The sequence below is a fragment of the Salmo trutta genome, chromosome 15, assembly GCF_901001165.1.
Source record: "Salmo trutta chromosome 15, fSalTru1.1, whole genome shotgun sequence".
In the NCBI taxonomy this organism is placed as follows: Eukaryota; Metazoa; Chordata; class Actinopteri; order Salmoniformes; family Salmonidae; genus Salmo; species Salmo trutta.
Genome location: NC_042971.1, coordinates 25484540 through 25512425, shown reverse-complemented (window position 1 = coordinate 25512425; position 27886 = coordinate 25484540). Strand labels below are relative to the sequence as shown.

The window sequence follows — 27886 nt, the reverse complement described above, 5'->3', positions numbered from 1 at the left end:
TTCAAAGTTTAGGATATTTTTTTATAACCCAACCCTGATCTGTACTTCTCCACAACTTTGTCCCTGACCTGTTTGGAGAGCTTCTTGGTCTTCATGGTGCCGCTTACTTGGTGGTGCCCCTTGCAGACTCTGGGGCCTTTCAGAACAGGAGTATATTTTTACATTTTCAGTAATTTAGCAGACACTCTTATCCAGAGCGACTTACAGTAGTGAATGCATACATTTCATACAATTTCTTTTTATTTATTTTTTCTGTGCTGGCCCCCCGTGGGAATTGAACCCACAACCCTGGCATTGCAAACACCATGCTCTACCAACTGAGCTACAGGGAAGGCTGTAGTATATATACTGATATCATGTGACAGATCATGTGACACTTAAATAAAGTCCACCTGTGTGCAATCTAACTAATTATGTCACTTCTGAAGATAATTTGTTGCACCAGGTCTTATTTAGGGGCTTCATAGCAAAGGGGGTGAATGCATATGCAAATCAAATCAAAGTTTATTTGTCACGTCGGCTGAATACAACAGGTGTTGACCTTACAGTGAAACGCTTACTCACAGGCTTTAACCAATAGTGCAAAAAAGGTATTAGGTGAACAATAGGCAGGTAAAGAAATAAAACGACAGTAAAAAGACAGGCTATATACAGTAGCGAGGCTATAAAAGTAGCGAGGCTACATACAGACACCGGTTAGTCAAGCTGATTGAGGTAGTATGTACATGTAGATATGGTTAAAGTGACTATGCATATATGATGAACAGAAAGTAGCAGTAGTGTAAAAGAGGGGTTGGCGGGTGGTGGGTGGGACACAATGCAGATAGCCCGGTTAGCCAATGTGCGGGAGCACTGGTTGGTCGGCCCAATTGAGGTAGTATGTACATGAATGTATAGTTAAAGTGACTATGCATATATGATAAACAGAGAGTAGCAGCAGCGTAAAAAGAGGGGTTGCACGCATCACTTATCCGGGGGTTTTAAATTTCACTTCACCAATTTGGACTATTTTAAGTATGTCCATTACATGAAATCCAAATAAAAATCTATTTCAATTACAGGTTGTAATGCAACAAAATACGAAAAACGCCAAGGAGGATGAATACTTTTGCAGGCACTGTGTCAGTCAAACTAGGACACATTCCTTATAACATTTCGTATTGCCAGTTTAGGAGAAACTCTAAGGAAGAAATCTCTTAAGGTGAATTTAGAGTGAGTTTAAAACTAGCTATGTTGTATTTTACATTTTGGTCATTTAGCAGACGCTCTTATCCAGAGCGACTTACAGTAGTGAATACATACATTTCATGCATTTTTTTTTTTTGTACTGGCCCCCCATGGGAATCGAACCCACAACCCTGGCGTTGCACACACCATGCTGGCTTTGCAAACACCATGCTCTACCAACTGAGCCACAGGGAGGCCTTGTTGTTCCCTTCGCTCTTATATTTTTTAGACAGGCGCTAAGCATCCAAGGTACAAAGAGATCAAGGCTAGGCCTCTGACTGAGCATAGGGATGTTAGCCTGCCTTGAACTGCTGTGGATAGCAGAAAATACTTAAAGAATGCCTGAGTGGTGTAGGAACTAGCTTTGTAGCCAGACATTTGATATCCCTCCCACCAACCCCCTACTACACCATTCAATATCTGCCCTGATAATATCCAGGAAGTTTTTCACATTGGGCCCATTTTGTCTTCTGTGGTGATATGTAGGGTCTGTGGGTCAGACAGGATATGAGTTAGGGCCAGTTGGTGTGTGCACAGCTGTATGTGTGTGTCTTCATGTCCAGTGTGGTCTTTAATCCAGAAGAATGCAGAGACTGCTTGTTGCAACTGTGTGGGACAGGAAGCTGATGTCAGCTCCCCTAGCCGTGGTGGTGGTGGTGGTGGGCTGGTCTCGGTGGAACCCCCAAACCAGGGTTACACTCTGGGATGCAGTCTCATGATACTGCCAAGCGGGGACTCCACTGTTGCACTCACAGACAGTTTATTAGCATTATCCCTTTTACTCCCCTGCCTCCACGCTCTGTAAAAATAGCTTTCATGCAAAGTGACAAGCCCTGGAAAGCTCAGCACATGCAGTGTCAGTATCTCACTTCTGATTCTGCTCTCATTCTCCCCCTCCTCTCCCTTTCTCTCACATGTACTTGACAGTGTTAGTACTTACAACACTGACAGTAGTAGTAGTCTAGCAATTGTCTGGCTGGTTGGTGAAAGTGCTGAGTTGCTCATGTTCTCTCAAGCCTCTCCCCAAAGTCCTGTTTGGAAAATCAATAGTTATTGCTGGAAGCTACCAAAACCAAGCAGACAGTGGTTAGATGATTTTTGATTGGCTTGAGAGTGCAGGGCTGCTGTATTTTGAGTTCAAGCTTTTAAACACTTTTGAGTGTTTGCTTGTGTAACAGGGTTGGTTATGTTTTCACCTGCTGCTGCAGTAGTATGTATTCAATGTTTATTTATTTCTATTGGTTGGTTCAAGTCAGATGTCAATAAGGTGTTATGTCATTGGCTACGCTTGCAGATAGGGGGAGATCTGCAGTGCCAAGTGGAAACATAACCAACCCTGTTACGTTCTCCCCTGCCAATGACCTTATTGACATCTGACTTGAACCAACCAATAGTAATATATAAACATTGAAAACCAAATTCTGCAGTAGCACGTGGAAACATAACCAACTCAGGTACACTTGTTTGCTGTTGTCTTAGTCTAGAGTAAGGAGCACTTGAAAAAAATAAGAGTTGCGATGCTAATTGCTTCTGTGATGCACACTCTTTAGATAAAATGTTGTTTGTACATCAGTGTCAAGTAGGCTATACGTTCACCATGATATTGACATTTCTAACTGAAATGGCAAGACAAATGGGGTATACAGTGGCGGATTTAGGAATAGGCGACATGGGCAGCCGCCCAGGGCGGCACGGGATGCCAGCACAAAAAAAATTGTAATGATGACATTTGCGCGATCGGTTTTCCATCGCTCATTTGCACGTCACGTCAATGATATCATGTCACCGTGTGGGACTGTGGGTTAATTAACCTTGTCGGAGTGGGCACCCTGATTCTAGTTTGTGAGCTAGGCTGGCTACTGCCTGGGTAGGTCTCCCACTCAGAAGTACGAGATGGGGAGGGGGGCGTGGGTAGGTTGACCTCAGGTCTCCCCACTGGAAGCCCGAGGTAGGGGGAGCAGGGGACTCTATCATATAGCACACCTCTAACTTTGTACAGTACTAATACAATTAGTAAAATCAGTCACTACGAAATGCTACCAAATAAACCACAATTCATTCATAATACTGTGAATATATAGCTTCACAGACATATTGTTGCATTTTTTTCTGGTTTGTGTGAAATCGTTAAAAAAAATATAAAACCAGTCTGCACACCACCAAGGTGAATTGGTTTAGTCTTGACTCTTGGTTGACAGTGTTGGGGGATGGGTAATGTATTGATGCTCGAGTGCCAAATCAACACAAATTTGTTTCTATTTGTCTTTGTTACTTCTTTTTGATATTTATGAGTCTTATTTTTGTATATATTTTTTTATTTATAAAGTTTTAAATATTATGATTATTTATTTGTGTTGTTCCAAATGTCTGAATAAAAATGAGTTTGTGCAGAATTTTTTTTTTGGGGGGGAGGTTCGGCCAGGCAGCCATTCAAGCTAGAACCGCCACTGGGGGTATACATTTTGGGTGAGAAATTTGAAATGTAGAACATTTGAAGGTAAACATTAAAATATCCATGTATAAAGACTGTTGACCCCCAGAGCGAGTTCTTTACTTTGAAGTAAATCAAAGTTTAATGGACTTCAAGCCTCTCAACCATGTTGGTGGAGAAACCACACTTTCAGAGTACGAAAATGACACTAAACTTTCTTTTCCAGTTGGCGGAGGGAAAGACGCCCTCTCCATGGCAAGGTGTCTCATTTTTCAGCCCAGAAAACATGTAAGCTGCTTTAGCCACTGAACCTCCCTCCCCTGGAAGGTGTAACTCTGTAGGTCAGCACCATCTTTCGAAGTTGACGTGTTGTGGAAGTTTGGTCACTTTTCCTAAGCCATCCTTAGCCCCCTCTCAAAGACAGAGAGAGGGAGAAGGCAGACGAAACCCCCAGAGCAGTTGACCCTGCTCTATGTAGTCCCTTGCATCCAACAGAAGCTCAATTATGAAGGCTATGGCTTTACGGCCCAACGTTTCTATTCTCATGCAAGTGCCTCTTTTTGTTATCCCCAACCTCAAAGAGTAGGTGGTTGGGGAGAAAACACTCACTCCCCGCCCAACTCCCACTCCCAATTTAACTTCAGGAAATGAATGCCATTTACAAATCAATTCCCAGGCTTAGACGAAAGAGAAGAGGAGGAGGAGGGAGAGGGGGGCTGCTGTAAAACATCAAAATTCATTTTAGAGGGAGGGGAGGGCAGTCTGGTAAAAAATTATTGCAGATGAGGAAGAAATAAGAAAGTTTTCCCTTTCTCTTTCCCCTCATGCCTCTCCTCTTGTCCTACTCCCTCCGGTCGATAACCTTTTTTTTAAACCTATATGGATAGGGCTAAATTGAAATGTTTCTTACAGAAGAAATATGAAACGCATAACCATGGTAGCAATTGAAAGGGAACAGTTTGGAGATGATCTGAAAATTGTTAGACCAAAGGTAAGTACACAACAGTTCACCTGACACAAGACTGAATCCAAACATTACACTGTTCATTTTATGTGAATTTGACATTTACTGTACTCTTTGCTGCATTTGTTGATAATGAAATCTGAAAATACTCTGAATACATTCAGTCACATGAGGCTATTTCTGGAAACGTGGGGTAGATGCAACATAAGACAAAACAAATGAAAGGGTTTGAGTGAGAGGACTAAATGGTGTCTCCAAGAGGTCACAAACCTCTCTAAAGTGTGGACAGTCCCTAAGCAATTTCAATGCACTTGTATGACACAAAGAAGAGTCTTCAACTATAAGGTACTTTTTTTGAGCTCTCCTAGCTGTGCGGTTGAGGAACTACAGCAAGCACACTTGTAGTTGTTTCGTTTGGAACACAACCCTGCATCGCCCGCCATCAGACATTTACTGGTGTTGTTTACGCAATCCAAAAACGGTCCATTATTAATCACAATCTGGGTCAGGTTGGCATGATTTGAAGGCTTGTTCTATTGCCAACATGACTAGCTGCAGTTATAAAATATTAACTTACAGTGTTAGGCTTTCACATGGGAATTCAGAGAAACAGATTGTAATTTTGGTGCGCATAGAAAGGAGTCACGAGTGCATTCAGGTGGGTGTGCCGTGGCAAATTCTCTTCACATTAAACAAACAGGCTCACTCTGTTCAGAACAACCCAGGGTATGATGACATGTCATCTTGAAACTGTACATCAAACGTAGTGATCGTAAACGTTGACACTGTATATGAAATTAGTTTGGATGATTTGGAGATATAAAGTGTACATTTGGACTCACTGATGTTTGGCTTTCTTGTATGGCATCTTTCAAAATACATTCAGTCATCTTAATTTACAGCATTTTCCTCACTCAGACAACAATTACCGGGAGGGATGGGGGCAACTTCTTGTCACACACCGTGCTCAAGTTCATAAGGGCTCTCAGTCAAAACCCACAGAGCTCTGTGAAGCGCAGAGCCAGAGCTCTGACGTCATATATAGAATGTTACTGTACAGCCACTATGTTCCAATTTAGATGCTTATTAGTGACCAAATCTGCAATTTGAACCCATGTACAAGTATAAAGAGCTACGCTCTCAGAAAGCGCTCACATCTATAGTAGCTGCTGCACTGGAATTCCTATGTGAAAGACTCCTTCCAGCTGTGGACACTTGAAGTCAGAATTTTTATTCAAGGGAGTTGCATGGAAAGCAGGGGGTTAGCTTAGTCGAGTTTTCAAATGGATTAATCTTCTCTTTTTAGCCCCACAGGGTGTTAAGGATTTGAGGTGCTGTGTTCCGATAGGTATCCCAAGCCTGATTTATTCTCAAGTTCCTCCGGTAGAATTTTAAGGCATTTTTCACGGCTGACTCCGACTGAGCTAAGATGTCGTCAGTGTTTTGTGCTCAGGTTTGCCTGGCAGGGAGACAAAAACAGTCTTCTCACATACTTTACAGTACCTCATGTCATAACCGCCATATAAGATTACTTTGGAGGTGTGAGGGGTGGTTAGCAAACAAACTAGTTTGGGGGGGGGGGGGGGGTAGGAAGTTAGCTGTATCAATTAGTCTTCTGTACATTGGTGATCGAAGGGTGTTGATCTCAAGGCTTTCGCATGCTTGAATGAAGAAGGCAATTATTAAATGGCCAAACCTGTTGTCATGGAGATTTAAAAAGGAATTTTTTTCCAAAGTCAAACCATGATAGAATTGTTTTGCTGCTGAAGTGAATGTGTGGGGAAAAAATTGTCTTTAGAAAAGTAAGTGGTCATAAGCACATCATTAAAAAAACGTACAGTAGGAGCTGGGCTAATAAAGGACACATGAAAAAGAATAGAGGCCTGCACACTGTATATGCTCCCAATTTACCACCTTTATAGGACAATGTTTCGATCCAACATGGATCTTTGTCAACTCAAACGGCCACATCCACATCCCAAAATATATACACAGAATACACCTCACATGACCATTACGCACGTGACGCATGGTGGCTGTGGAAACAATTCAAAACAGTGTGATACAAAAGGCAACTTTGCACACAGTCAATAGTCATAAATCATAGAGGTACATATGGTTATAAGGATTATATACATACAAATTAGGCTGAGTAAAAACATAGATAACAGTAAAAAATATTTATTATGGTGTTATAGGCCTATAGTGTTTGGCCATATTTGAATGACATGACTTCTTTGAGTTGACTCCTTAGAATACATCAAGACAAGGTTGAATATGATCTTTGTGCCATTTGTGGGAAGTTGTGCTAAATTGCTAGCCTCTCTTTTATATCTCGAACAACGTTAGCCCTGTGACCTTACATGCAAATTACTTTTCCCTCTAGACCCATCTTTCATCAGAATGTCGGTCAAGTGAGTACTTAAGTGATTTGGGGAGTTGGGTGATGTGCAGATTAAGTTTTCTTCCCCAGAGAAGTAGATCAATCTGCTTAGCTGCTAAAAGCTCACTCGGAGAGACATGGTGAAATACATAGTGGAGGGAGTTGGCAGGGAGATGGAATCCACTCTGGATGCTGGCACACTCTCTTGTTTCAGACGACAAGGTCAGACCAACCCACTTGTTAACCTGAAGATGAGGAAAGCGCGACGCCTCAGCAGTTTTTCATTCTCCATTATAGAATGACATTTGAAATCTGATCAAGACTATGTTGCCTCCCTCTCTCCCACTCTCCCATGCAAGACAACGCAACAGTATTCTCTTAGGCTTAGATCAACTCCCCAGCTAAAAGAGGTCTAAGAGATTTGGGATGAAGTCACGCTGTTTCAGACTCTGCCCAGCATTAGCTAAGATTCCCATTAAGTTCTAGTTTGGATGATAACATTTCAAAAACATTCAGAGAATGTTTAATTGCATTTGAGGACTGTGTTGTAAGGGATATAGAGACACACAGCATATTTTCATTCATATGACATTTTAACAGCATTTAATCATACAAACGCAACCATCTTCTTTTTACACTTCATAAGTTGACAATTTGCACATCTGAGGTTTGAACCTGCAATATTTGGTTCTCTGTGCCACCAGGGAAGCTCTCTTTGTCTTTTTTCAGTAGCCATGGCAGTATGACCAATCAGAAATATGTTCTTGAATTTTTCTGAGCACCTCCATTCATTGAATGAATGTCATCACAACTGAGTATTTTTTGTGTTTTGGGAAACTAGCTCTTGTAATGTACCCACACTGTTCCCACAACGTAATGACATGTTCTGTGAACCTTTAACGAACTCGGAAAGGCTGTTCTGGGAATGTTCTTGCAACATCAGGCAGATGTTTTTTTGCACCCTAAGAGAAACATTGTAGCATCATCCGCAGAACTGGACAGTTTTTGTGTTTTGACAACATATCTTTTCTGATGTCCCCACAATATTCTCACCAGACTGTTCCCACAACCTAATGAAACATTCTGGGAACCTTTAAAGAACAGATGAAATGTGTTCTAGGAACGTTCTTGCAACATCAGGCGAATGTGTTATACAAGCATTCTGAAATCAACACTGCGACTGAACAGTTTGTGTTATGAGAACATTTGCCCCGGCCTAACAAATGTTCTCGGAACCTTTACATAACCGATTTTGGTTTGCTGGGTGTGCATTAGCACACTCTCACTCTAATAACATTGACACAGTCCTGATGTTTTGGGCTCATCCTGATGCTGATCGTGCCCCATTGGGGTCATTTTGCGCTTAGCTTAGCATTTGTCCCTGTCATTTTAAGGCTGACTCGACGAGCATGTAAGACTCAAATTGAATTTCATCCTTTACTTCTAATCAGTCACCATAGCTTGCTGTGGATTCTTAGTGGGCATGACCATATTGTATAGCATCTACTCATGAGGCTATTTGTATATTTTTTCTGAGGGTTTGCAGCAACCATAGTGTGATATCAGAGCAGACTTTGGAATGATTTGATAAACATCTGTTCCTTTAAACACTCAAAGACCACTCCATCACGGTTGACATCTCCACAGTGTCACCCTCCCAGAGTGCAAAGAACCTTGGTGTGACCCTGGACAACACCCTGTCGTTCTCTGCTAACATCAAAGCAGTGACTCACTCCTGCAGGTCCATGCTCTACAACATCCGTAGAGTACGACCCTACTTCACACAGGAAGTGGCGCAGGTCCTTATCCAGGCACATGTCCTCTCCTGTCTGGAGTACTGCTCCTCGCTGTTGGCTGCGCTCCCCGCTTGTGCCATCAAGCCCATGCAACTTATCCAGAAAGCAGCACCCACCTGGTTTTCAACCTTCCCAAGTTCTCCCATGTCACCCCGCTCCTCAACACACTCCACTGGCTTCCAGTCGAAGCTCGCATCCACTACAAGACCATGGTGCTTACCTACAGAACAGCAAGAGGAACTGACCCTCCCTACCTTCAGGCTATGCTCAAACACTACACCCTAACCCGAGACCTCAGGTCTCTTGACCCTCCCACCCCTACGGGAGGGCAGCTTCCGCTCAGCCCAGTCCAAGCTCTTCTCTGTCCTGGCACCCCAATGGTGGAACCAGTTTCCCCCTGAAACTAGGACAGCAGAGTCCCTGCCCATCTTCCAAAAACATCTGAAACCCTACCTCTTCAAAACAGTATCTTAAATAATCCTCCTCCTCACCTTTAAAAAAAAAACTTAACCAGCACTTGCACTTTACCATCCCCACCTCACCCCTTCTAGCTCTGACTCTACTGACAGCTAGGTTATTGAGGAAAAATGTACTTTCTATGCCTGTGATATGTGGTTGTCCCACCTAGCTATCTTAAGATGAATGCACTAACTGTAAATCGCTCTGGATAAGAGTGTCTGCTAAATGACTAAAATGTAAATAAAATAATCCTTGTATCTGTTAAAGACAAAACTGCTCATCACTGTCTTACAGTACATTCAATTCCCAAATGCTTCGGCTCAGGTTAATTTACGATACCCAGTAACTATAGACATATGTGTGACTTTGGAGAAGAGATATTACAGTGTCAACGCAACACAACCACACTCTTGTGTCTTGAGTTGCCCCCTATTTACATGTTCAGGTTTGTGTAATTTGGACTGGCATTCACAGCTTTTTTACAGACACTGTCATTCCTATCTATAAAAGGCTGAGAAGCTCAGCTCAATGGTTTCATGAGCTCACATTAAGCTTTGAAGCCGATGCTCTCTTTTCCCTGTAAACCTCAGCCAGGTGGTAATAAGTCCATAGAAAGCCTAGGTATGTCAGTTACTCTCTCTCCGGACAGTCAAGTATAGGCCTACTTTCTGATTGTCTACTGTCCTCTCCCAATTTTTCAAGTTGTAAGAGGAGAAGTCATACAATGTTGAGGTCACCTTGCCATTTGAACACCTCTCTTTAATAAAAGTGTACTTCATCTCTTGTCCTTTAGAAGTTTGCATTTCTGAACATTTGCCTAATATTTTCATATTTTTCCCATTTCTAGTAATGCAAACCCAAGCATGACATTTACCTCAATCTCAGGCAATGGTATCTTCTCTTTTAAAAACCTTTGCATAACATCTACAGTTGAAGTCGGAAGTTTACATACACTTAGGTTGGAGTCATTAACTTGGTTTTCAACAACTCCACAAATGTATTTTTAAGAAACTATAGTTTTGGCAAGTCGGTTAGGACATCTACTTTGTGCATGACACAAGTAATTCTTCCAACAATTGTTTACAGACAGATTATTTCACTTAAAATTCACTGTATCACAATTCCAGTGGGTCAGAAGTTTACATACACTAAGTTGACTGTGCCTTTAAACAGCTTGGAAAATTCCAGAAAATGATGTCATGGCTTTAGAATCTTCTGATAGGCTAATTGACATCATTTGAGTCAATTGGAGGTGTACCTGTGGATGTATTTCAAGGCCTACCTTCAAACTCAGTGCCTCTTTGCTTGACATCATGGGAAAATCAGCCAATATTTCAGAAAAAAATTTGTAGACCTCCACAAGTCTGGTTCATCCTTGGGAGCAATTTCCAAACGCCTGAAGGTACCACGTTCATCTGTACAAATAATATTATGCAAGTATAAACACCATGGGACCACGCAGCCGTCATACCGCTCAGGAAGGAGACGCGTTCTGTCTCCTAGAGATGAACGTACTTTGGTGCGAAAAGTGCAAATCAATCCCAGAACAACAGCAAAGGACCTTGTGAAGATGCTGGAGGAAACGGGTACAAAAGTATCTTTATCCACAGTAAAACGAGTCCTATATAGACATAACCTGAAAGGCCACTCAGCAAGGAAGAAGCCATTGCTCCAAAACCGCCATAAAAAAAGCCAGACTAGGGTTTGCAACTGCACATGGGGACAAAGATCGTACTTTTTAGAGAAATGTCCTCTGGTCTGATGAAACAAAAATAGATCTGTCCATAATGACCATCGTTATGTTTGGAGGAAAAAGGGGGAAGCTTGCAAGCCAAAGAACACCTTCCCAACTGTGAATCACGGGAGTGGTAGCATCATGTTGTGGGGGTGCTTTGCTGCAGGAGGGACTGGTGCACTTCACAAAATAGATGGCATCATGAGGAGGGAAAATTATGTGGATATATTGAAGCAACATCTCAAGACGTCAGTCAGGAAGTTAAAGCTTGGTCTTCCAAATGGGTCTTCCAAAAGGACAATGACCCCAAGCATACTTCCAAAGTTGTTGCAAAATTGCTTAAGGACAACAAAGTCAAAGTATTGGAGTGGCCATCACAAAGCCCTGACCTCAACCCTATAGAAAATGTGTGGGCAGAACTGAAAAAGCATGTTTGAGCAAGGAGGCCTACATACCTGACTCAGTTACACCGGCTCTGACATTTCACATTCTTAAAATAAAGTGGTGATTTTATCTGACCTAAGACAGGGAATTTTTACTAGGATTAAATGTCAGGAATTGTCAGGAAATGTCAGGAATTGTTTAAATGTATTTGGCTAAGGTGTATGTAAACTTCCGACTTCAACTGTAGCTCCATTTCTATTAAGGCGCTCAGTCGCTTTGAGAACATCCACATAACATTAGGTCATTCTCATACCGCAGTCCTTTTCCATGCTCAGACTGGCCTGGCCTGTAATATTTATGGCAGCTCCTAATGCCCCTGTACTGCTGGGTTCCTCCACAACCTCCCACCAACCCCCACCAACGTAGGTCTATTCTGCTCTTCTAGACCCTAAAAGCTATTAGCTGAGCATCAGTTGGTCTTACACTGTTCTTCTGCAGAGCCTGGCTTAAAGGGAAGACAACCACTCCGAAGTGACGACTGTTTTCACTCTGAGAGCAAGGAACATACACAGATGGAGAGTGTTGTCTTTTTTAGCAGCCAATGTCAGATTCTGTGTTATACCTGGTTATAGGCATGAGTAGACCAAGCTCTGCTGGAATGCAGGTTCTCTCTCTCTCTCTCTCTCTCTCTCTCTCTCTCTCTCTCTCTCTCTCTCTCTCTCTCTCTCTGTCTCTGTCTCTGTCTCTGTCTCTGTCTCTGTCTCTGTCTCTGTCTCTGTCTCTCTCTGTCTCTCTCTGTCTCTCTCTGTCTCTCTCTCTGTGTGTGTGTGTGGGTCCAACCCCAAGATGTTCTGGAAAACGATTAAAGACCTGGAGAATAAACCCCTCTCCTTACAGCTGCCCATGTCCCTTAATGTTGATTATGTGGTTGTTACTGACAAGTTGTTTGGAAGACAGCCACAGTGCATCCTTTATTTAAAGGGAGAGATCAAGCTGATTATAGGCCAATTTCTATTTTGCCCTGTTTAGCAAAAGTGTTTGAAAAATGTATCAATAATCAACTGACTGGCTTTCTTGATGTCCAGTATTCTCTCTGGCATGGAATCTGGTTTCCGTTCAGGCTATGGATGTGTCACTGCAACCTTTAAGGTCCTCAATGATGTCACCATTGCCCTTGATTCTAAGCAATGTTGTGCTGCTATTTTTATTGACTTGGCCAAAGCTTTTGATATGGTAGACCATTCCATTCTTGTGGGAGTATTGGTGTCTCTGAGAGGTCTTTGGCCTGGTTTGCTAACTACCTCCCTCAGAGTGCAGTGTATAAAGTCAGAACATCTGCTGTCTCAGCCATTGCATGTCACCATGGGAGTACCCCAAGGCTCGATCCTAGGCCCCACGCTCTTCTGAATTTACATCAACAACATAGCTTAGGCAGTAGAAACCTTTCTCATCAATTTAAATGCAGATGATACAATCTTATACTCAGCTGGCCCCTCCCCGGTGTTAAACGATCTACAACAAAGCTTTCTTAGTGTCCAACAAGCTTTCTCTGCCCTTAACCTAGTTCTGAACACCTCCAAAACAAATGTAATGTGGTTTGGTAAGAAGAATGCCCCTCTACCCACAGGTGTGATTACTACCTCTGAGGGTTTAGAGCTTGAGGTAGTAATGCAAGTACATGCAAGTACTTGAGAGCATGGCTAGATGGTACACTGTCCTTCTCTCAGCACATATCAAAGTTGCAGGCTAAGGTTAAATCTAGACTAGGTTTCCTCTATCATAATCGCTCCTCTTTCACCCCAGCTGCCAAACTAACCCTGATTCAGATGACAATCCTACCCATGCTAGATTACGGAGACATCATTTATAGATCGGCAGGTAAGAGTGCTCTCGAGCGGCTAGATGTTCTTTACCATTCGGCCATCCGATTTGCCACCAATGCTCCTTATAGGACATATCACTGCACTCTATACTCCTCTTTAAACTGGTCATCTCTGTATACCCGTCACAAGACCCATTGGATGAAGCTTACTTTTAAAACCCTCTTAGGCCTCACTCCGACCTTTCTGAGATACCTACTCCAGCCCTCATCCTCCACGTACAACACCCGTTCTGCCAGTCACATTCTGTTAAAGGTCCCCAAAGCACACACAGGTCACTCGTCTTTTCAGTTCACTGCAGCTAGCGACTGGAACGAGCTGCAACAAACATTCAAACTGGACAGTTTTATCTCCGTCTCTTCATTCAAAGAGTCAATCATGGACACTCTTACTGACAGTTGTGGCTACTTCGCGTGATACATTGTCGTCTCTAACTTCTTGCCCTTTGTGCTGTTGTCTGTGCCCTATAATGATTGTACCATGTTTTGTGCTGCTACCATGTTGTGCTGTGTTGTCATGTGTTGCTGCCATGCTATGTTGTTGTCTTAGGTCTCTCTTTATGTAGTGTTGTGGTGTCTCTTGTTCTCTTGTGTGTTTTGTCATATATTATATTTTTATTTTTAATGCCAGGCCCCCGTCCTCGCAGGAGGCCTTGTGCCTTTTGGTAGGCCGTCATTGTAAATAAGAATTTGACTTGCCTTGTTAAAAAAAGGTTCAATACAAAATAAATGACGGAGGCAGTATGCAAGTTAAGATTTAGCAGCCAGTTCGAGAGTTTGCTTTGAAAGGCCTATCATTCTGTATGGTAAAGGCCCATGATACACTGAGATGTTAGTCACACACTGCAGGTCAAGCTATCACATGAAAATGGATGTTTTACATCTGACTCGAAATTCCTTCAAAAGTCCATCTATCACCATTTCCTTTACATCAAGAGTCCACACGTTCCTTCTTTAAGAAGATAAATTGGTTTGAGTGAGGGTCCATCGCTCAATACAATAGTCTGTATCTCCTCCATCAACTAAAAGCCTTCTACCTTTGACTTGTTAATCCTATAACCCTGGAGTATTCGACCGTGGAGGGAAAGGCATTTGCCCAGTGGATATTAAGCCGCCCTCTTATCAGTTGTTATCAGACACTGTTGGAACCCACATTTTCACACCTGGCCCTGTGGAGAACTCTTGAGAGCCTCAACCTCCATCTTGGTTTGCCGACAAGAAACCTCAGCTCAACAACTCAAAAAACCTTTGGCGTCCCTAACTGTGGTGGAATACAAAACAACAAAGTCATCAAAACTGTAATAATTGGCATCGGTGCATCGATGCATCTCAGTAATTATTCAGACAAATATCGGGAGAGATAGTCACCTCCCTGTGTCATCCCTAAAAGGACTCTCTGTGGAAAATTCCTTCTCGCCCCACAGTGCTAGTCTTTGCGCCGCTGTTGTTATTCATCCATAATTGTCTCGCCAACACACTGTCAATCAAATTGGGGGAAAGAGAGGGAAGCAATTTCAAAGCACTCCAGCAACAAAACCTGCTGCATGAATTACATTTTCTCTGTCTGTCTGTCTCTGTCTGTCTGTCTGTCTCTGTCTGTCTCTGTCTGTCTCTGTCTGTCTCTGTCTGTCTGTCTCTGTCTCTGTCTGTCTGTCTGTCTGTCTGTCTGTCTGTCTGTCTGTCTGTCTGTCTGTCTCTCTCTGTATATCTCTCTCTCGCTCTCTCTGTATATCTCTCTCTCGCTCTCTCTGTATATCTCTCTCTCGCTCTCTCTGTATATCTCTCTCGCTCTCTCTGTATAGCTCTCTCTGTATAGCTCTCTCTCTGTATATCTCTCTCTCGCTCTCTCTGTATAGCTCTCTCTGTATAGCTCTCTCTCTCTGTATATCTCTCTCGCGCTCTCTCTGTATATCTCTCTCGCGCTCTCTCTGTGTCTCTGTATATCTCTCTCGCGCTCTCTCTGTGTCTCTGTATATCTCTCTCGCGCTCTCTCTGTGTCTCTGTATATCTCTCTCGCGCTCTCTCTGTGTCTCTGTATATCTCTCGCGCTCTCTCTGTGTCTCTCTCTGTCTCGCGCTCTCTCTGTGTCTCTCTCTGTCTCTCGCTCTCTCTGTGTCTCTCTCTCTCTTTCTCTCTCTCTCTTATGCAAAACAAAACCATTGGCAGTCCCTCCACATTCCTTTCTGTGAATTTCTAAAAACCCGGGACACTTTAATTTATTGATACGTTTCGTGCGTCTCCCCTCTGAGCCGGAGATGCATTTTGTTTGATAGTTGAATTTAGAGCATGTAATTTCTCAGCCATCAAGTTGATATGAATGCAGAATAGTGACACATGTGGAGAACATTACTCAACTTGTCTTCGTTTTCTCAGAACTGACAGTTTGAATGATGAAAATGTGTTTTTCACATGTTGTTGACGTGTTGGAGTGTCGACTGTTAGGGGAGCAAAAATGGAATGTGTGTGTTGTTGACTTGTTTATTCTGTTGTGTACCGCCCACTCAGCCCTCGTGTGGAGTGTCTCTACTGTAAAAAGAGGCCATGTTCGAGGGCTCGGTGGAGCTCACAGGGAAATGAACCCTGTCCTTTTACCACATAGTGTTTAGCACCAACCCTCTCCCAACCTCCCCTGTAGGCGAGGGCACACTCAAGGAGCCGTTTCCCCTGTCCTGCTCTAGCCTAGTTACTGACAACATTCTCTATTACAGTAATACTTAACCCCCTATCTCTCCACTAGGGGCTAAAATGAATCAAGTCAAGTCATACAACAGAGTAGAGGTCTTCACCGGTCCAAAAAGTTGGATCCATTCCGAAATGGATCCGAGGACAGTGAGACCCATTTCGAAAAGTCCAGTGGAAAACACACCCAAATCCGAGAGTAGAAATAGAGAGAGAGAAAGAAACCTCCAACTGGGCTTTGCCAGCGCCACCAATAAACAAGCAACAGAATTGTGTCTAGGCACAGATCTGGGGAAGGGTACCAAAACATTTCTGCAGCATTGAAGGTCCCCAAGAACACAGTGGCCTCCATCATTCTTAAATGGAAGAAGTTTGGAACCACCAATACTCTTCCTAGAGCTGGTCGTCTGGCCAAGCTGAGCAATCGGGGGGGGAAGGGCCATGGTCAGGGAGGTGACCAAGAACCCGATTGTCACTCTGACAGAGCTCCAGAGTTCCTCTGTGGAGATGGGAGAACCTTCCAGAAGGACAACCATCTCTGTAACACTCTACCAATCAGGCCTTTATGGTAGAGTGGCCAGACTGAAGCCACTCCACAGTAAAAGGCACATGACAGCCCGCTTGGAGTTTGCCAAAAGGCACCTAAAGGAATCTCAGACAATGAGAAACAAGATTCTCTGGTCTGATGAAACCAAGATTGAACTCTTTGGCCTGAATGCCAAGCGTCACGTCTGGAGGAAACCTGGCACCATCTCTACGGTGAAGCATGGTGGTGGCACCATCATGCTGTGGGGATGATTTTCAGTGGCAGGGATTGGGAGACTAGTTAGGAATGAGGGAAAGATGAACAGTACAGAGAGATCCTTGATGAAAACTTGCTCCAGAGCTCTCGGGACCTCAGACTGGGGCAAATGTTCACCTTCCAACAGGACAACTACGCTAAGCACACAGCCAAGACAATGCAGGAGTGGCATCGGGACAAGTCTCTGAATGTCCTTGAGTGGCCCAGCCAGAGCCGGACTTGAACCCAATCGAAATACTTCTCCCCAAATAAAGGTGTGCCAAGCTTGTAGCGTCATACCCAAGAAGACATGAGGCTGTAATCGCTGCCAAAGGTGCTTCAACAAAGTACTGAGTACAGGGTATGAATACTTACGTAAATGTAATATTTCAGTTTTTTTCCCTAAAAAATCTGCAAAAATGTATTGTTTTTGCTTTGTCATTATGGGGTGTTGTGTGTAGATTGATGAGGGGAAAAAAATATTTAATCCATTTTAGAGTAAGGCTGTAACGTAACAGAATGTGGAAAAAGTCAAGGGGTCTGAATTCTCAGGGGAGCTTAGGCTGCACCCCCTGATAAATCCCCCAAATAAATGTATATTTCACTAGACCTTTTTACTCCAGTATGAGAAAAAGTGTGCAGAAAAATACCCTTCAGCAGAGCAGAGAAAAATACTCCTCAGCTGGTTTGCACTGCCTTCATGGCCTGCAGTAGCTAAGCCTAATAATAGCCATACCACACCAAACCATCATTAAAGTTGCTTAACTTTTAGGGTAAAATCAAGTCAAGTCATTGTTATAGGGAAAATACCAACAGGTTATTATAATGCAGCATTAGATGAAGTTTTGCATCTTGCCCTCTTTGGTTTTTCCTTTTCATGGTTTGAGTGCGAGTAGCATAGTAGGCCTTCCTGTAATTGTATTATATTACGGCAACACAACATTCCAGCTGGAACTTCGTTTGGCCAATAAAAATGTCTCAATGAAACCTTAAAAAAAGTTTTGAACAGGCTAGGCCTATATTGCAGCTATTACCAACAAAGGTGATTGTCTACTGTAGGCCTACCCAACCAATGACAGCAATAGGCTAATGCTATTTATATTACAACAGGCCTAATTTTAACCTTAAACTAAATTGTTCACAAAATTTAAAAGACAGAACTTAATTTAGCAAATGAAATGTCTCAACAAAATGAAACAAAATACTTTTTGCATAGGATATTTAACTGGTTTATATTATTACATAGGCCTACAATAATAATAATTATAATAATAATTTACAATAATAATAATAATTACTAACCAATTGATAATAAATACAAAAATAAATAAACGAAAGGTAGAAAATTGCATCAAACCTGAATAGCGAGTTGCACATAGTTCAATGTTTTTCTCCTCTTTGTCCACTACAATATAAACATTTGTCCCCAAGGGCATTACCCTTGTCAGCTACTTTTCACTATACTCTTTCTCCTCTAACTTTCGTTTTACTTCAATGAAAAACTACTCCATGATCGCAGTCAACAGTAGCCTAGGCCAGGGCTCCTTTTACTCTCTCTCTTCGCTCTCTCCTCAGCAGCAGGTGCATGTGAGGTGAGCAGCCAGAACCAGTTTCAGCTGGACATAAGCTATGCGTTTTATTGAATTGTAATTGGCTGACACAGATAACAAACTCGCGCAGTTCTCATCACACAAACACTAAATTAACAGAGGACAGGTCGAATTGGGTTCAGTCGGTAAATCAATTTTAATTGCACATATCCGTGACCCGTGGCAATTATATCAGACCCAACCCAGATCCAAGACAAGTCTGAATTTAGAACCTAGGTCAGATTTTGGAATTTTGAGTCTGTTGAAACCATCAAGACCTCTACAACAGAGTACACTTAATTCTTTACCCCCTCTCTCTATTCCAGGATCCCGACCCAGGTTGGAGGATGCCCCCCCGCGGATCGTGGAGCACCCCTCCGACCTGATCGTGTCCAAGGGCGAGCCGGCCACCCTCAACTGCAAGGCAGAGGGGCGTCCCAGCCCCATGGTGGAGTGGTACAAAGATGGCGAACGAGTGGAGACGGACAGGGAAGATCCACGCTCCCATCGTATGCTGCTGCCCAGCGGCTCCCTGTTCTTCCTGCGTATCGTCCATGGTCGACGGAGCAAACCCGACGAGGGGGTCTATGTGTGCGTGGCACGCAACTACCTAGGCGAGGCTGTCAGTCGCAACGCGTCGCTGGAGGTGGCAAGTAAGTGACTCGGCCATTTTGGCTCTTAGGGATAGAGAGGTGTGTTTGAGCCAAGTTGGCAGATATTGATCAAGTATAGCACTGCATAGCATTGACAGAGAGGAGAGGCAATCCTTAGCTCAAGCAAAATGTAACAACTGTCATTGGAAAGGGAAAGTGAAGCTAGAACAGCCAACAGTGGCTGTTTCCAGGTAGCAGATGTTAGCCCCTGAAAACATCACACACACACATTCGCGCCACCCAGACACACACACACACACACACACACACACACACACACACACACACTATAGAAAACCCTGTGAGAACGGCAGCTTTTCACAACAGGGCACTGCTGCAATCTGCTCTGCTCAAATAAAACGTGGACGGCCAATTTGATTTCACTATTAGATTAGCCAATGCGCTATTGCATTAGGATTTCATTATGTAATTCCGTTTGATAACACAACGGGTTATTTGCGTATTTCAGTATTTTTTTTTGCTGTTTTATGAATAGTTTTCCCTGATATGAGTTGAGGATAGTTTCTTGGTTTGTATTGGTTGCCTGGTTTTCAGTGCTTTAGAATGAAGCCTGGTAGGCTACAGTTACCCCATTCCTTTTTCAAGAGCTGCCATTTGCTCCTCTTTCTTTCTTTCTGTTATAGGATGATGTAAGTAGCATATCCGACAAACTGTTTGTATACAGCATGGCTCTTCAACCCTGTTCACGGAGAGCTACTGTCCAGGAAGTTTTCACTCCAACCCTAATCTAGCAATCTGATTCTAATAATTAGCTGGTTAGTAAGCTGAATCAGGTTAGTTACAACTGGGGTTGGAGCAAAAACTTACAGAAGGCTTTCTCTCCAGGAACAGGGTTGGAGAGCCCCAGTAAACAGTATTGACAGCAATATACACATATTTGTTAGAGTTCAATTATTGTGAAGGCTGTCTTTGCCCCATGACAGACTATACCCTCTGTCCCTCAAAACACAGAAACTGTGTTTTTACTCAGTGAAAGTCAAATGCTTTCAACCCTCCTTTTATGGAGCTTAGCCCTGGCCAATATCGCTCACCCTAAAACTCCCAACCATCTCAGAGGAGGGTGGTTCCTCTCTGGGTGACCCCAACCACGAGACAGCCCTGGGGCCAATGCTCCGGAAGTAAGATGTGCGTACACACACACACACACACACACACACACACACACACACACACACACACACACACACACACACACACCACTCCTCCAGAAAATGTATTTTGAGGTTTTAAGGGATTAGGAATTGGGAGGAAGGGGGTTACTTGGCAGATAAGGGTGTCTGAGTTGCCCTCCTCCCCTCTTCAAATGGCCAAGCTGCTACAGGGCACGCTCTCCTCAGGCAGCTCCAGGCTGGCTGCCCTGTGTTATTAATCCTATGGGTCAGGGCCAATATGGGCCATGGTGCTCCATAACTGCTTCACACTCCACACTGAGCAATTTCCAACCTCACGTCCAGCTAAGAGCAGAAATACAGGCCCGGTGTACCAATCAGTGGTTCCAAAGCAATTTGTCATTTTCTCTGTTGCCTGAACCCCTCTTTAAGAGATCGTAGAGAAATCTCTTTTTTTTTTACTCGTAATTGGACGAGTGGCAATAGCCTGTTTTCTTTCACTTTGATCGTGAAAGCATCCGTTTGGATAAAGCTTTTCGTTTTCAACTGGAACTGAAAGTCAACTACCTGAGGTAGTCCTCCAAGTATCTGGTCTCCAGTGATCAGCTATGTCAAATGCCTTTGTGTGCCAATGTGTTTCCACTTAAAGTGCCCACTGGTACTGTGCTAGAAGATATGGTCTTCTCTCTCTTTGAAGCCCTTCAGGAGTAGATCTCTCTGAGCTAGTCTGTTTCTGAGTTGCTCTGTCTCTTAATTAGTCTCTGAGTTGGTTAGTCTAGGAGTTGATCTCTCTGAATTGGTCTGTTTTTGAGTTTAGACTGTTTGAGCCCTCCTGTGTGTCCAGGCTTAACTAATGGAATCAATGTGCCGGCTGCCGGGCTCATGGGGGCTGAGGAAAGGGCAGAGGAGAGGACTATGACCAGGGGGGCTAAACACAAAAGGAGGGGTCAGATGGCCAAGGTGAGGCCAGGACCCTCTGGCTGGTCCCTCTGGTCCCCCTTCCGTCTGGTGGTCATTGAGCTGGGCCCACCGGCCAAACCTGTCCTCCTCAGAGGATCATGAATTAATAAGACCAGACTGGGGCTAATGAGACTGAGGCCCGTGCTGGTGGCCTGTGGCCAGTGGTGTGTGTGTGTGTGTGTGTGTGTGTGTGTGTGTGTGTGTGTGTGTGTCTGGAGAGGATGGGGGTCAAGAGGACATGACAACAGGTGGTGTGAGGAACAGTCTCCCCCCCCAACACACACTTCCCCTGCCCCCATGCTAATGAATGCTGGGGCATCTGCAGGGCCATTGTGTGTCCTGGGTTACAGCAGAAGCATCCAGGTTTACAATAGAACAATAAAATCCCACTCTGACCGTTGTTACTAATCAAGCTCCATTATCTCTCATGGATACAGATCACTATCTACGCGGGCTATACCACCACACTGTTAAATACACCAGACCCTCCTACTGACCTCAACCATCTGTCAGATTCTGTTATGCAAGCGTAGGAGTATTAGGCAAGATCTATTTCCGAGATGTGCGAGGTCGATTTGTACCCGTTGAATCAGAGTCCTGTAACCGGGTTATACTGTGATTACAGAATTCCTCCGATTTGTTCGGTTATCTCAGAAGCATGTCGTTTGGAAATGAGTTGCAGTTGTGAAAATAGATCAACTCCCATTCTTGTCCCCAAGACAACTCCTGTGGGGTCAGGCTCGGTGAATATGGTGCTGTTTATAGTTCTACTGACGGCTGCTTTATTATTCCATTTATTTTGTTGTGTCGTCCTCTTCCCCAGGAGCCTGCTGCCTGCCAGCCGAGAGGCCGTTTCAAAGTCAAGTTTTCGCTTAATTGACTCTGGGAACTTTTTATTGACAGACGCATTACACTTTGGGCATTCAGTGTGGCCTTTGCCTAACAATAGGACAATACCGTATGCTGTTGTATTAAAAGCACATTTCAAGGGGATTTAGCTGCGTTTGACCCTCGCAAATGACCGAGCAAACAGACGTTTAAACTCTCTATTGATTTCTACAATATGTTTTTTTAATGAATTCTCTGAGCTGAAATTCACCTTAAGATGACCACCGCTCCAGAGTTGGAAAGGTCAGAGAAGAGCTTAAGTCATTCGACTGGATCTAAATGGATTTGTCACAGATCCATCTGGTTTGGAGTTTGTTGACGTGGGGGAAATGGGTGTAGTTGAACTCTCCACCCCCCTTTCTGTGCCATGCTAGAGGGAGTTGTTTGGGAGTCTTCATGTGCAGGGCAAATTAATGGGCACAGGGTAAACACCACTCAGCACATTTGATGAGAACTGGGCACTGCGGTGGGCAGAGGGTCAGTAGAAAGTACACCTTTGCCATCTGTTCCAGGGCCAAGTGTTCATTGGGAGCCTTCACACTGCCCAGAAGGTGCCCATACGTCATAACTGGACTGAGACAGCAGGATGCTCATCCACTGACTCAATGGTCTTGACCGTCTCCGAGATGAGACTGAAGTGTCAGAGATGACTAGCCTGCCAGTCTGTCTCAGCTGCAACCAACAAAAACTACATGATGCACAAAGTCAGGAAAGCTTGCTGACACCTAGCATAACTTATACAGCGAACTAAGTTGGCATCACCCAGGGGAATTGAATAGCATACAGATGTAGAATCTTAATTTGATCCAGTTTGCTAAAGCAGGAAAATAATCCTTCAGCAACAGGAAATGTGCATTTTTGTAGGGGTTGATCTATTTTTCAAAAGGAAATATCAAGTCTGACATTTCAAAGTGGAAATTACAAACTTCAGAAGCTTTTTTAAATACACTACTAGTTTTTAATTTCCTGCATTACAGGAACGTTCTCCTGCAGAGAGTGATCAAATGAAGATCCTACATCTGTAGCAACACACACAAACAGCCTCCTATTTAATCTGCCTCCTATCCTATCTCTATCCAATACACAAATGTGATGACATGTACCTCAATTTAGGGCTCACGAGTGGTGCAGTGGTCTAAGGCACTGCATCTCAGTGCAAGAGGCATCATTACAGTCTCTGGTTTGAATCCAGGCTGTATCACATCCGGCCGTGATTGGGAGTCCCATAGGGCGGGCGCACAATTGGCCCAGCATTGTCCGGGTTTGGCCGGGGTAGGCCACCATTGTAAATAATAAAACATTTCAGTAGTGTATAAAGGTGTCAATGACCAAACAGTGTAATTGGATGGTATATTCTTCTAGATGCTAGAACAGTGCGGTGTCTGGCATTGTCACCGGCCTGGCTGTGTTTGCGTAAGCGTCTATTCCAAATCCCCCGATGTGGCGGTTGGTCTGTCTGGGAGAAAGAAACTGCTATTAACCAACAATGGAGCGAATAAGCACACACACAATTATTGAAAACAGACCTGTTTCTCACCACCAACGTGGGCACCCAATATACAGATGTCGTATCTTAATTTCATCATCCTGTTGTTTCAGGAATTTTCCTGAAAGAGGAGATGCAAACTATAGTGTAGTCGAGGTTTAAAAAGGATTCTAAAGTTTCTAATTTACACTTTAAAATACTTTATTTGCCTCAATGAAAAATAGATAAATCCCTACAAAAACATTATATTAATTATAATCCACATAATAATTCACATTTCCTGTGCTGCAGGATTATTTTTCTGCTATAGCAAACTGGCTCAAATTAAGATCCTATATCTGTAGCTTGTACTCTTGCTCACTGCCCAGTCCCAGTCCAGATTCTGCATTTCTGTCATGTATCTCTGCTGTTGTGTGTGCGTTAGTCATTCTACTGACTATGTTCAGAACTTGTTTTTTTAACCCTGCGTTGGCTCCTGAGGGAAGGCGGATATAGAGGTGTATGGGATTTGGCAAGCTGTCCCTCATTGAATAGTGGGCACCAAGAAAGCTTCCGAGCCCATACACATTCTTTGAGTAAATCTGCATGGCGCAGTTGATCTTTTTGCCCGCTTTCCAACTTGAGATAACCGATTTAATTGAATAGATTTTACAGTAAAGGCACAACAATATCAAGTTTCTCTTCTGGATACAGTACTCCGAAAATACTAGATCTACCATTTTTGGCTTTGGGAAACATGGTGGGATGTCACATTTTCTGAAAAGATTTAAGAGTGACTTAATAAATAAATAAAATAATTTAGTTCAATTAAGCTTTTTATGTTTTGTTTATGTGCATTTTATGGCAATGTTATTGTCATACAGCTTTTTTGCAAATGGCTGAGACCTTTATAAGTTTGGCATCTCATCAACTCCTTGTTCAACGACAGTGCCTCCGGGCTGCATTCTCACACTAAACATCACACCGACTGAACCATTGTCCCCCTACACTTCTTATACGCCATATCCCGGGGCTGTGATGTATTTCTGTTGTTGTTTTTTTATTTTTTAAGCCATGAAACAGTCTTAAAGATATTACTTGGGATTCCTCCTCTCTAAAGCACCTCTTGAAACTTAGTTTTAAATTACTTATCAGACTTTGATTAGTATTCAGAGATCTTCATTGTCGGGCTGAACTACAGTAGAGGGGGTGGGGGAGTTTCTCATCTTCCATTCTCATATCCTTATGATTGTGAGGAGACTACTGGTGTGGTGGAGCAGTTTTTTTTTCTCCAGTTTTCTCCAGATGGCTTGAGTACAGTAGACAAAGCAGAGAGGGCAGTGGGGGGAATTAGGGAGAATGGGGGCAACTGCCCCACTGGACAAAGGGGGTCCTCATGGCCCCATGCTCCACTAACATAGGCCAAGGCAGACCATTACTAGATTAAAGTAATCCTCTTCCAGGGCAGACAATGTCTCTATTAGCTGGCCACACAGATTAGACCACCTCAGTAATGGATTTATTGTTGGGGGTATCTGCATACAAAAGGACTACGCTTGGGGGGCAAAAGGGGCAGGTCCCCCGCCCTCCTCCTCCCTCCGCGCTCTCACCATGCCCCCTCTCTTTGTTTTTGCCATTCAATTGTTTTGGGTCAGTCCTTCTATCCAATGGTGAAGGGGTGTATAGTCTGCACGCACACACACACACACACACACACACACACACACACACACACACACACACACACACACACACACACACACACACACACACACACACACACACACACACACACACAGCCCCTAATGCATACTGCAGACACTGAAACACAAGCACACACACTGCTGACTCTTACTTACACACACACACACTTCACAGACATGACAGAGGCACTGAATAACAAGTGGACATAGTGTTTGTAATAACAGGCCTCCTGCTGTGAAGCTCCTTCTTCCTCTAACCTCTGCCAGTCTGAAGTGCTTGTTTTTGGTAAATAACGTTATCCAAGGAGCCTTTCATCCAAGTTTTTGACGCAACATACTTCTGTCTGAAGTGTCCTTCAAAGCTAAAATGACTGCATTTTGGAAGAAAAGTATACTTTTCAAAGTCACTTAGCGTGAGACTTGTGCCTCGCAAATGTATTCAACGGTAGAGGAGGCTGGGATGTACCTCTCAAGTTTAGCAGAAGTTAGTGTCACGCCCTGACCGTAGAGAGCCTTTTTATTTCTCTATTTGGTTAGGTCAGGGTGTGATGTCAACTAGATTGAAGCATACATTCTATCGATTTATGACATTATTCTGGTTTATTTAGTCTTCTAGGACAACATATCACAAAAGAAGAGAAGCTGCATGGTCCCCAGATCCTCAAAAAGTTCTACAGCTGCACCATCGAGAGCATCCTGACCGGTTGCATCACCGTCTGGTATGGCAACTGCTTGGCATCTGACCGTAAGGCGCTACAGAGGGTAGTGCATACGGCCCTGTACATCACTGGGGCCAAGCTTCCTGCCATCCAGGACCTATATAATAGGCGGTGTCAGAGGAAAGCCCATAAAATTGTCAGAGACTCCAGTCACCCAGGTCATAGACTGCTTTCTCTGCTACCGCATGGCAAGCGGTACCGGAGCGCCAAGTCTAGGACAAAAAGACTCCTTAAAAGATTCTACACCCAAGCCATAAGATTACTGATCATTTAACCCTCCTGTTGTGTTTGTTTCATAATAATTCATTCTGTGTTCCCGGTCCAAAATGACAGCCCCATTATAGCTGATTATAAATCCATAGTAATACATATATTATCACTTAATGTTGTGTTAGATCTTTATATCAACTTAAGTTCTTGTGAACATTACAAGTTTGTTACTTCCATTTGCTATTTATGGCCTGTAGGCCTCATTGACCTGAGCTTCATACGACTTGTTTTTGAGTGAAATATGCATAATGTATGGCTTATTTTGACTTTAACAAATTCTCAGATGAAACATATTGTTCTATTTATCACAGACTACTTTGTGTCAAAGTTTAACAAGGACATTTGTTTTGAAACCATTTCAAATGTTTTAATAGTGATACAAAATAACATCTGTTGTGTTCCTGGTCAAAACTGACCGGTGTGATTTTATTAGTAAAGAAAGGACATCGGCCCAAAACTACACTTGAAAACTTTACCATATTACAGAATGAATGTCTGAACACATTAAAGAACAACAGTAACAATAACAGTATTGCTAACAATGACCATTTTTTTTTAAATGTTCACAATTTGTCAATCAATGGTGGTTACATTTTGTGTGTTCTCATGCACATGTTGGACAATACGAGGTGGTTGCTGCATGTGCGTGGACTTGGGTTATAGATGAGTGGCAGGCGCTCCACCCACTTGTGCCAAACCTCTCTGATCGCTGCCAGCTTGTCTTGTTGACGGTGGCCTGGTCTTGTATCACGGTTGTCGAAGCGAATCACCCGTGACAACACGTGAAATGTCTGGAGTGACATAGTGGCACGAATAAAATTGCCCTACCAGACTCTGCATCCCCTAAACTGGTGGTAGATTAGTTTCTGGATCTGTACACACCAGACAAAATCAAGAGGCCCACGTATGCTTGGACGTGTGTCCGGTCTACCTCCTTCCAGTTGTCTTTGTAAACGCGTCTCCCCTCCAAGTTGGTCATGTTTATCACTATAGTTTCGATTGACTCTGTCAGGAATAGTTTTATGTCATCAACCCGGGATATGGCGTATCTCATTTGACCCTGGGGTCATCCTGATAATATTTTCAGCCGACAGCCAACCTCTCCTCTCAGGTGGGGATAAAGACCAGGACAAATTCCCATTCTGTGTGTGTGTGTGTATGTGTGTGTGTGTGTGTGTGTGTGTGTGTGTGTGTGTGCTCAAACACATGCATGTGGGGGTCTGGGAGAAGAAGTGTGTCCATCTGATGAATGGGCATGTGCCTGAACTCAATTTTATACACTAATTGTAGTCTCACCCAGTAATTTCTAATGACCGGTCATTTTTGACCGGGAACACCACAGGTGTACAAAACAAAACACCCCAAATTTAATGAAAATCATCAAAATGTATTTTGTGTGTTCAGATGCCCTGTGTGGACAAAGTCATGGAACCTTATGACAATCAGATTAAATGAACTACATTTTTCAGAGAGAACACTTGCAAATCGGTCCACTTCGACCAGAACACAACAGGAGGGTTAATTAAATGGCCACTAAACTATTTACATTGACAACCCCCCCATCCATTTGTTTTGTACACTGCTGTAATTCACTGTTTATTATCTATGCATAGTCACGTCACCCCTACCTACATGTACAAATTACCTCAACTAACCTGTACACTCACACATTGACTCGGTACCGGTACCCCCTGTATATAGCCTCATTATTGTTATTTTATTTTACTTTCGTATTTTCTTAACTCTTTTTGAATTGCACTGTTGGTTAAGGGCTTGTAAGTAAGCATTTCA

The 27886-nt window shown here is 43.3% G+C and overlaps 1 protein-coding gene across 5 annotated transcripts in view; it reads left to right on the top strand.

The window, feature by feature from the left end:
• LOC115148681 (roundabout homolog 3) overlaps nucleotides 1-27886 on the top strand; it is a 304721-nt gene that overhangs the window by 185049 nt on the left and 91786 nt on the right. For 4 of the 5 annotated variants that reach the window (XM_029690781.1, XM_029690782.1, XM_029690784.1 and 1 more), the window contains exon 2: nucleotides 18634-18960. In XM_029690781.1, the coding sequence (XP_029546641.1) occupies nucleotides 18634-18960 (327 nt within the window). Of the gene's footprint in view, nucleotides 1-17060; nucleotides 17080-18633; nucleotides 18961-27886 lie in introns of those variants that run through there. The other variant, XM_029690785.1, reaches the window with a different exon arrangement.